Genomic DNA, 11,054 nt, shown 5'->3' with positions numbered 1-11,054 from the left:
GTTACACTTTAACTATCTTCCCAGATACCTGTTACCCAAATGCTCCCACTTTACCTTTAGTTCAGTAACCCCTTTTACTCAATTTTCATATACCAATAATGACAGACACAGATTTGGCGTTAGAAAAGGTCACATTTATTAAATTCAAATCTAAATTATGAAAAATGAGCGATCCTCAACTACTAGGATAATAACATATCCTTAATCCAATTTGGATTTGAATTGATAACACAATTTATGCAAAAGCATGACGAGAGAACTGGGCGTCCCCACCTAACCAAGGAGCATGACCGCGCGCAACTCAGGGGCGTCAATTTGCTAGTAACGGGCCAAAAGGTCTGCAGACTAGGAGGGCTTGTGGGTTTGACCGACAGACCAATACCCCGCCCCCGTACCCTACACACCTCCCCCCATTACTGCATTACCCACGTGCCAGGACGCCCACTTCCCACGCCCTGAAATATACCGCTAAAAAACGCCATGATTTTTCTATGCCATCCACCAGCTCTGACCGACAGACCAGTAGCCGATTTCCTGCTTCGTGGTGAAAAAACCCTTAAGGGGCGCTACACGGGCGGTCTTATTCTGAGTGGCGGAAACACCACAGCATCTGCCCTTAGCCATGTCGCTTGTGATCGCTCTTGTGCGTGACCTCTTCCTTGGGCTAGGCTTTGTCGTTTCTAGGGAGGGAGGGAGAGAAAAAGAAATTAATTATTGTGAGCTCCAAGCATTGTGCAATCATCTTTATAGGCAGTTAATCCCCTCAACTCCTGTTCACACCCCCTCTCCCCCTCCTGGCCAATCCCTGTGCTAGCCTATTCAGGATCAGCTAGTTGCAGCTTATCTACACTGCCCATCCCTTCTTCCATTGTCCTGCTATAGCTGTGCTATTCAAAGGAAGGGGCTACGCCTAGCCCACAACCCCCTAACCTTCCCAGTCAGTAAAGTCAATCTCCCTTAAGCTGTTCCTCTCCTAGTTTAGTCTATACACTTTGCTAAGGGATTTACACTTTAACTATCTTCCCAGATACCTGTTACCCAAATGCTCCCACTTTACCTTTAGTTTGGTAACCCCTTTTAATCAATTTTCATATACCAATAATGACAGACACAGATTTGGCATTAGAAAAGGTCACATTTATTAAATTCAAATCTAAATTATGAAAAATGAGCGATCCTCAACTACTAGGATAATAACATATCCTTAATCCAATTTGGATTTGAATTGATAACACAATTCATGCAACAGCATGACGAGAGAACTGGGCGTCCCCACGTAACCAAGGAGCGTGACCGTGCGCAACTCAGGGGCGTCAATTTGCTAGTAACGGGCCAAAAGGTCTAGGTTGGACTAGGAGGGCTTGTGGGTTTGACCGACAGACCAATACCCCGCCCCCGTACCCTACACACCTCCCCCCATTACTGCATTACCCACGTGCCAGGACGCCCACTTCCCGCCACCAAAAGAGGACCCTCTTGCCGCCAACCAAAGCACACCTAGTGACCTTTTCTTACCTTGTAAGGGTCTTTACGATGACCCTCAGATCTTCCAGGAATAGATTGTTGCCTTGCTCTGTCAGATGGATACCATCTGCCCTGTATAGCTCAGGGTTCCGGACCCCGATAAGCGGGTGTTCCAGTACTTGCCCTCCTACTTCTTCCATCCCTTTCCTTCCTGCCTGATTTACCTTCTTCTTGCAATTGAAACCCCCTTTTTGGGATACGCAGTCCCTCCAATACCTTCTTGCAATGATGCTAGACCATACTAGCTTTGTGTCTGGCCATGCTGCTTTGAACCATCGCAAAGTCTCCCTGACCTGCTCTTGCAGCTCAACTGAGGGTGTTGAACCTATATCGTTACACCCTAGGTGGTTGACCAGGATGTCAGGTTTCCCCCATTTTCTCCTTGAATCTCGTGCTACACCCATTAACTGTCCCCATTTCATTCCTCTCTGCCCTATCCACCTGATTCCGACTGCGCTCGTATTGAAACCTAAGTTTTCTCCTTGCTTGGATTTTGCCGCTTGCTTTGCGGCCCAATGCACGTAGGAGTGTCCTAAGACCCAGATTCTTAACACTCTTTCTGCAACATAAAACAATTTGGTTGTTAACTTGATTATTGACAAAGTTTGCACACAACGGAAAAACATGCAGTGCCTGCCTAGCTGCCCTTATGTAGGGCAGACCGTATCCCTTCTTATAGTGGTCTTATGTATTTTCTAAAAACGTTTGATTTCCACCTTCCCAATTTCTTTATATGCTCTGCTGGCGCCCCACTCGCTGCTGCATTTGTGGCAGCTCCTATCCTAAATGAATGTGGTGCAAGTGTGTGGGGGTCCCAACCCAGCTTCTTGACCGCTAATTGCAATACCCTCCTAAACTGGAATTTAGTCACTGGGTCTCCATTCTCGTGTCTAAAAAACATGTCCCCTTTCGCTGCCCCTGTCCTTAAGTAGTTATTTACGCCTGCCACTGGGCAAATTTTGTCCCCTGTCTCCTTTAACACTAACCATGTCCCTTTTCCTTCCCTGTCAGTTTTGGATTTCCGAATGAACACTAAAACTGATTTTCTTTCAACCCTGACGTCCCCTGCTCTTAGCCTGTATCCCCCCGCGGTCTTACTCATTGCAAATTTTGTCCCCTGTCTCCTTTAACACTAACCATGTCCCTTTTCCTTCCCTGTCAGTTTTGGATTTCCGAATGAACACTAAAACTGATTTTCTTTCTACCCTGACGTCCCCTGCTCTTAGCCCGTATCCCCCCGCGGTCTTACTCATTGCTACTGGCTCGCTTATGCGCAATGCTGCGGAGAATGCGATGATAAATATTGCCGAAAATAAATTTGCCTCAAAGTCATTTCTGCAAGTCTGACCTAGCGAGTCAAGCAATGCTCTCAACCTGTCTACCGTGATGGGCTCCCTCCTGTCTTTCTTTCCTTCTTCCTCTATTGCCCATCCCTTAACTACCGTCTTAACTATGAATCTTTTCGTCACGTCATGTACCTCTAGTAGCTGGGAAAAATATGATACAGCTGCCAATATTGTAGTCAGTTTCCCTTTTTTTATTTGTGCCTGTTTCAACTGTGCTAAGTATTCTAAGAATAGCTCTTCCTCAGTGTCCTTTTTTGTCCCCATAACTTTTTTCCAGCCTTCCCAGTGCTTACTATATGTTGTCCACGTCCGCAGGGCCAAAGACCTTTTTATCAAGCTTTTGATTATTTCTAACCGTTCCCAATCTGCCAAAGATAAATGGGGCATTCTTCACCATTTAGCTCTGCCTTAGGCGCCAGCTGCCTGAGTAGATCCCATTTAAACCTTGATAACGCGTCCGCAATAACATTGTTTACGCCTGGGATGTGTTTGGCCCTGATGCTTATGTTATTCTCGAGCGCTTTAAGGACTAGATGCTGCACGTATGGGATAACCTGAGCGGAAGATGCCGATAGGTTGTTTAACACCTCTACTACCCCCATGTTATCTGACCAAAACAGAATATTTTTATTAGCCAAGTCTCCACCCCACAGTTCTATTGCGGCTACTATGGGGAATAATTCCAGTAACACTAGGTTCCTAGTCCATCCCTTTTCTTCCCATAGCCGTGGCCATTTTCCTGCGCACCATTTGCCATTAAGGTATGCCCCAAAACCTGAACCGCCTGCGGCATATGTGTATAATTGCAGCTCGGTTGCTAAGATTCTCTCCTCCCAAATTCTTATACCGTTAAAATTTTTCAAAAAACGATCCCATACTCTCAGGTCTGTTTTTAAGCTCTTACTTAGCCTAATGTTGTGGTTAGGTAATATTGCCCCTCTTGTGCTTATCTCGAGCCTTCGCTTAAAAATTCTACCCAGGATTATCACTCTGCATGCGAAATTAATGAGGCCTAGCAATTTTTGCATCTCCCTGAGGGTGGCCTTCTTCTTGCTTAGCATTTGGTCTATGGCCATCCTAATTTTTCCAATTTTTTCCCCCGGTAGCCTGCATTGTTTATTTACCGAATCAATTTGTATTCCCAGAAAGGCTAGTGAGGTACAGGGGCCTTCTGATTTGTCTAGTGCTACCGGCACTCCCAGCTCCCTGAAAATTGCCAACACCTCCCCCAGTATTCTCCCGCACTCGCCTGTGTCGCGCTTACCAACAATCATAAAATCATCTAAATAATGCACTAGCGAGTTACTACCTGTTCTCTTTTGTATCAGCCAATGCAAAAAGGAGCTAAACTCCTCGAAATACGCGCAAGAGATTAAGCACCCCATTGGCAAGCATTTATCGACATAGTAGCCACCTTCAAACTTACACCCCATCAATCTGAAGCTCTCGGGGTGCAGCGGTAATAGCCTAAAAGCGGCTTCTATGTCGATTTTTGCCAAATCTGCTCCTATTCCCGCTGCCTTGACTAGGTTAACCGCTTGGTCAAAAGATTGATAAGCTACTGATGCATCTTCTTTGCTTATGGCATCGTTTACTGAGTGCCCGCTAGGATACGATAAGTGCTGAATCAGTCTAAATTTTCGTAATTCTTTCTTGGGGACTACGCCTAGTGGGGACACTACCAACCCATCTATTGGCTTTCTCAAAAAGGGGCCTACCATTCTTCCCAGCTCCACCTCTTTCTTTAATTTACCCCTTAACACTTCAGGCAATTCATGTGCAGAATTTAGGTTTTTTTTCCTTTTTTGTGGCTTCAACCCTCCCCTGTATGGGTTTCTTGAACCCGTATAGTAGCCCCCCCTTTAATCTTTCCCTTTCCCTCACCTTGGGGTATCCTTCTAGGGCCTCCACCAGCTTATTTACTTTCAGAGGGGTTCTGGCCAGCCCCAGCTCCTCCCCCTTGAAACTTATTTGGGTCACGAAAGGAATAATTTTTCCCCCCTTGGTTCTTTCTGCATTCCACCCTGGGGTGATTCCTTGCGCAATGCCTGCAAATGTGTTTGAATCCGTTCCTCTATCGCAGCGCTTATTGTTATACGCCCAGCATTCTTTTATCTCCTGCTTAATCCCTTTTGCTACGAACGCGCTCCCGTATTGCATTCTACTACCATCTTGCCCCTCTGCTATCTTTACCAGGCGGAACCATGTATCTATGATTTTTACCCCGAAATCCTTCCTACCTTTTCCCCCTGTGGCCACGCTGCCCCTCCTGAACTCCTCATCATAGTCCTTCCAGGAAAACCCTCCATATGTTGTAAAGCAATCTGCGATTAGGTGCAGGTATCTCATCATACCCACCATTTGTCTAGGGTGTGCCTCTAGGAAACTTTCTGCGTACACTGCAAACCCCTTAACCCATTCTGCAAATTAACTATTTTTTCTATTTTTTGCCCCCTCTCCCCTGGACTTAGTGGCAATCGTTTCTCTACTTATGACAAAGAAATCTAAGTATCTCCCTTTTTTTGCTTTTTGTACTAGCTTAGATTTTAAGTGCGCAGCCAGTGGGACTAAGCGTACCCCGCTCATTTCATCTTCAACCTGGCCCCCCCTTCCTCACTGTCCTCTGACTCAGAGCCCTTTTGCTCCTCTTTATGACCCTGTTTTGCATAAATTTTCCGTACTATTTTCAATATTTTCTTATTGGGGCCCCATAACACATCAGAATCCCCATCAGAGTCAGAATTACTGCTAGAACTATCAGAATAAATCATAGCACTTCGTTTCTTACCTTTTGCCTTTGTCTGTGAGGAGTTGGATTGCTGCTCCATTGCTGTTCCCCCTCCACTGGTTCCAGGATGCTTGAGAGGTCCCTCTGTTCTGTGGTCCCTCTGCTCCTTTGCTTCCTGGAGCCCACTTTGTCCCCCCGCCGCAGCTACAGGTGCGACCGCTTGCAGAGCCTGTGGACAAAATATGTTATTTACAGTCCTTTTGCTGTGTGGGATCTCTTGGCCGGTCCTATCATTCTCATGTACCCTCTTATATAGCAGCCTGTCCCTGCCTCTTACGTATGAGCCTATCTCAGGGTTAATGTGTGCGTTCGCATGATGCTGCACGTACTCTATGCCCCCCACCTCGTAGTCAGTGTCTGCAGCCTCCCTGCTGTGCCTATAATTATTGCCAGCAGTGCTTTCCCCCACTATGTAAATGTATTCCCTCTGTATTGGGACCGCCTGCGTCAGGTTCCTTTGACCGCTCCTCCCTCCCCTGCTGATATGTGGTCCAGCCCGTATTTCCCCCACTGGAGATGAAACCATTTGGCCCCCCATGTATTCCCTGCTGTCCCCTTGTGTCACCGCTGTCCTCCCGCTAAAGTTTCCCCTTACCGCATGTAGGTAGTTCCCCTCCTCCTGTATGACACTTGGTCCCTGACTAACGGTCGCGGCGCCAACCCCGCCCCCCCATGCACACCGCTGATGTCACTGATATGCGCCATTAGCGTCGGCGTGCGTCAGGGTGCGCGGTCGGAACCGGGACCGTGATCGCTAAAAAGCAAAGGTGGCGATGCCCCCTGGAACCCTCCCTCATCTGATCTGCTGCCGGGTACTCTATGACCCTGTGTATACTCCCGCTCGGCCGGGGTAAATGCAGATGCAACGGGCCGCCCCTGGGCTAATGGGATCCCTGGTGGTGAGTTGTCCCCCAGCGCTAGTGACCTGAGTAGCGGGGGTGGTGCAGGGGATTGAGCTGAGTTGGACCCAGAGGAGGCCGCGTATGATAACGCAGAGTGGGCGGGGGATGGGTGCTGCGGGAAGGGGAGAAGGGGCGCGACACTTACCTCGGTGGCATCTTGTCTAAGCTTCCCTACCCAATCTGGGAGGACCACTCCCTGAGCTTCTCTTCCTGCGAGTCCCCCAGCATTCCTCTTCCTTTTTGCCGTTCTCTTCTCCTCTTTCCCAGCAGCAGTGGTTCAATGATTCTCTCCTTCCAGGAATTTCTTGGGAATTCGTCTGCTTCTTGAAGCCATCTTGCAGTTTTCTACGACTGGAATCGTTGAGATACCTGTAAGTAAAAAAGAAATTAATTATTGTGAGCTCCAAGCATTGTGCAATCATCTTTATAGGCAGTTAATCCCCTCAACTCCTGTTCACCCCCCCTCTCCTGGCCAATCCCTGTGCTAGCCTATTCAGGATCAGCTAGTTGCAGCTTATCTACACTGCCCATCCCTTCTTCCATTGTCCTGCTATAGCTGTGCTATTCAAAGGAAGGGGCTACGCCTAGCCCCCAACCCCCTAACCTTCCCAGTCAGTAAAGTCAATCTCCCTTAAGCTGTTCCTCTCCTAGTTTAGTTGATACACTTTGCTTCTGCTTGAGAGCCATGCTGACTCTAAGGCCTCGATGATTGAAAGCTCGTTTTTAAAATGATATGATGTAAAGATGTTCGCACTGGAGTGCGAATATAATATCGGAATGAATGAAAGTGTTCGAAATTGATTGCGTGTATGTATTCGAAATGGGCGTTTTTTCGTCATTCGACATACGCTGCGAATGGTTTTTTTGGTTTGCGTAATGTTAAATACCCACTTCGTATGTGTAATTCTGTATTCGTAATTTTTTTAAAAAGTGTCTATTGATCAATTGTATTATCAACTTTGAACTTAGAAATTCAGATTTGTATATTATAAATATTAAATGTCCAAAACTCATGTATTATTTCTGACTTCTGTTTATTTTGAAATAAAAAGAAAATTAATACAATTGCATTCATATACGCAATTTCGTAATAATACAAATGAGTGAAAATATCTAAATAAAGTGCGTAAAAATATTTATTGTACGATTTCAATAAAAAAGAATAACAAAATATAACCAGAACAGTAAAAGCAGAATTCATTGCGAAGGAGAGTTTCATTGCGAAGGAGAGGGCGTAAGATGGGCGTTCCATGGGCGTAACCTGAGTAAATCTCGCAAGTTTTACAGATATGTTACGATGATATAAAAACATACGCCATACGAATCGCACATTCAACTCACATACATATCTCGCCAGACTTCCTTTGGCGAAATAACATGAATAACATTATTTACAATATTTATTTCATTTTAAAAATAATACGATATAACGTATTTAGACAATATACTATAACTGTAGTTTTACATTTTGAAATATGCAAACACAAACTGAAATAAAGTGAATCATTAAAATTACGAAGCGACGCAATGATATATGGAAACCCATTTTGAGGTTCGTGAAATGATATAAGGAGGCGAAGTCTATAGTTTACTATGGACAGCTTATCGCGTAACGTATTGTTTACAATGGACTGCCCACTTTATACGATCATTACGCAAGGCGTGAAATTTGCGAGAGTTGCGAGTCAGAAATACACATTTCTTGCCGCAAATTACGAACTTTCAATCATCGAGGCCTAAGTGTCTCACAGCAGAACTGCAAAGATGTAATAAACACAGACAAAGATCAGAGGTAAGAGGACCAGAGGTTATCTGTTTATTGTTAATGTCAGATGATTTTAGTCTGTGTTTAAATCATTCTGTGAGACCCTCAGCATGGATGGATCTGATTCTCTGATATGCTGGCCTGGGCAAGTGCTGTCAGTCTCCCTCTCTGCAGCTTACACAATTGCTCAGTTTATGTAATCAATTTGCTCCTACAGGTTATGAGCAAAATTAAATAAAAGGCAATATTTGTGTGTAAAATGTACAGTGTCCTATATATATTTGTAGCAAGTGACTGTTCCTGTGTTTTTTTATTTATTTACAGAGCATTTATATTTTAAGCTTTGTATTTAGTTATTCTAACTGCCCTGAAACTATTGCCCATGAAATGCATGCTATAAACCAGTCCCCATAGCTCTGCTGCTCAAACATATTTTTTTATTAAATGTATTCCTTTTTAACCACTGCATGGAAAGCAAATGGGGAAACTCACTTAAGTAAAATTTCAAAAGATAAAATAAATTTAAAAAAACATAATTGTTATTTATTTTTTGTTTAAAACTCTTCTGTTATTGTGTAAAATAAAAGATTAGAAAGCTAACATTTCCTGTTTCTTTGAGATATATATACACCAAGAAACCAGGAAATGTGTTTTATCTTACTTTTACAATAGTATGTATAATACACTAGCACTGCCTTAGAGTACTGTTGTAGCTGATACACCTCCTTGCTTCATATACATAATACTGCATACTGCAGACTGCTGCTTAGCCTTTTACCCATGACACTGCAGACTGCTGCTTAGCCTTTTACTCATAATACTGCAGACTGCTGCTTAGCCTTTCACCCATGACACTGCAGACTGCTGCTTAGCCTATTACTCATAATACTGCAGACTGCTGCTTAGCCTTTTACTCATAATACTGTAGACTGCTGCTTGGCCTTTTACCCATGACACTGCAGACTGCTGCTTAGCCTTTTACTCATAATACTGCAGACTGCTGCTTAGCCTTTTACCCATGACACTGCAGACTGCTGCTTAGCCTTTTACTCATAATACTGCAGACTGCTGCTTAGTCTTTTACTCATAATACTGTAGACTACTGCTTAGCCTTTTACCCATGACACTGCAGACTGCTGTTTAGCCTTTTACCCATGACACTGCAGACTGCTGTTTAGCCTTTTACCAATGACACTGCAGACTGCTGCTTAGCCTTTTATCCATGACACTGCAGACTGCTGTTTAGCCTTTTACTCATAATACTGCAGACTGCTGCTTAGCCTTTTACCCATAATACTGCAGACTGCTGCTTAGCCTTTTACCCATGACACTGCAGACTGCTGTTTAGCCTTTTACCCATGATACTGCAGACTGCTGTTTAGCCTTTTACTCATAATACTGCAGACTGCTGCTTAGCCTTTTACCCATAATACTGCAGACTGCTGCTTAGCCTTTTACCCATGACACTGCAGACTGCTGCTTAGCCTTTTACTCATAATACTGCAGACTGCTGCTTAGCCTTTTACCCATGACACTGCAGACTGCTGCTTAGCCTTTTACTCATAATACTGCAGACTGCTGCTTAGCCTTTTACCCATAATACTGCAGACTGCTGCTTAGCCTTTTACCCATGACACTGCAGACTGCTGCTTAGCCTTTTACTCATAATACTGCAGACTGCTGCTTAGCCTTTTACCCATGACACTGCAGACTGCTGCTTAGCCTTTTACCCACAACACTGCAGCTGATGTTATGTGGGCAGTAGGCCTGTGGCAACCACTGGTAACAACAGATAACAAACACCTATGTGTAATTATTTTTCTGTAAGGCTACACATAAATTATACAGCATCAACAAGTTTAGGAATATGAAGGCTGCCACTTTATTGGGCACAGCTGTGTTTGCTGCAGCTTGGCAGTAGGCTTGTTACACCTACTTGTAACAACAGATAACACTCAGTTATGTGATTTATTTTTTCCATAAAAGGTGGCAAACCTACATGCGAGTAATGTGATCTGAAAGCTGACCGTGTGACGTCAAAGCAAATTGAGATGCAGGGACTTATATATCACCCCTAATACAGGCAGCTAGGATTGGCCAAGAACTATAGTTAAATGAATATTAAACCCAACATTTGTCTTTGTCTTATTTTTCATGATTGAAATTAACCATGTGATTTCAAACAACTTTCCAATATACTTCTTTTATCCAATTTGCTTCATACTCTAGGTATTGTTTTTGAAGGAGCAGCTATGCATTACTGGGAGCTATCTGAAGACATCTGGTGCCCCAATGAAAAGAGACATTTTGTGCAGCCACCAATCAACATGTAGCTCCCAGTAATGCATAGCTGCTCCTGAGACTACCTAGATATGCTTTTCAGCTAAGGATACCAAGATAATTGGAAAGTTGTTTAAAATCACATGTTCTGTCTGAATCATAGAAGAAACATTTGGGTTTCATGTCTCTTTAAAGTTAGCTGCAGTTACAGAAGAGTCGATCAGCTGAGAAGGAAATTAGTGGTTTGTAATTGTACAGTGGTTTTTTTTTTCTACAGGCGGGAAAGCCGGGTAACAAATAAACAAAAGAATAACTTTTTTTTTTTGTGATATATAATAAAGAGGTTGATCAAATTCTTTTAGAAAAACATCAAATGATTTATGAACAAAAATACCAATATGTTTAATGGTGTTTTTCTGTTTATAATCATTTGATAAGCTTTTCTAAAG

General features: G+C 43.8%; 1 protein-coding gene across 1 annotated transcript; it reads right to left on the bottom strand.

Annotated features, from left to right (window-relative positions):
- Positions 1-476: 476 nt before the first annotated feature.
- On the bottom strand, positions 477-6,654 carry LOC128655343 (uncharacterized). Its single transcript, XM_053708992.1, has 2 exons — positions 5,659-6,654; positions 477-680 (listed from the first exon to the last, which is right to left on the bottom strand). The coding sequence occupies exons 1-2, from the start codon at positions 6,194-6,196 to the stop codon at positions 490-492; spliced, it is 729 nt and encodes a 242-aa protein (XP_053564967.1). The 5' UTR covers positions 6,197-6,654; the 3' UTR covers positions 477-489.
- Between the last annotated feature and the right edge of the window lie 4,400 nt (positions 6,655-11,054).

The sequence above is a fragment of the Bombina bombina genome, chromosome 4 (genome assembly GCF_027579735.1).
Source record: "Bombina bombina isolate aBomBom1 chromosome 4, aBomBom1.pri, whole genome shotgun sequence".
In the NCBI taxonomy this organism is placed as follows: Eukaryota; Metazoa; Chordata; class Amphibia; order Anura; family Bombinatoridae; genus Bombina; species Bombina bombina.
Note: the sequence above shows the minus strand (reverse complement) of the source record. Positions and strands in the feature narration are given on the sequence as shown.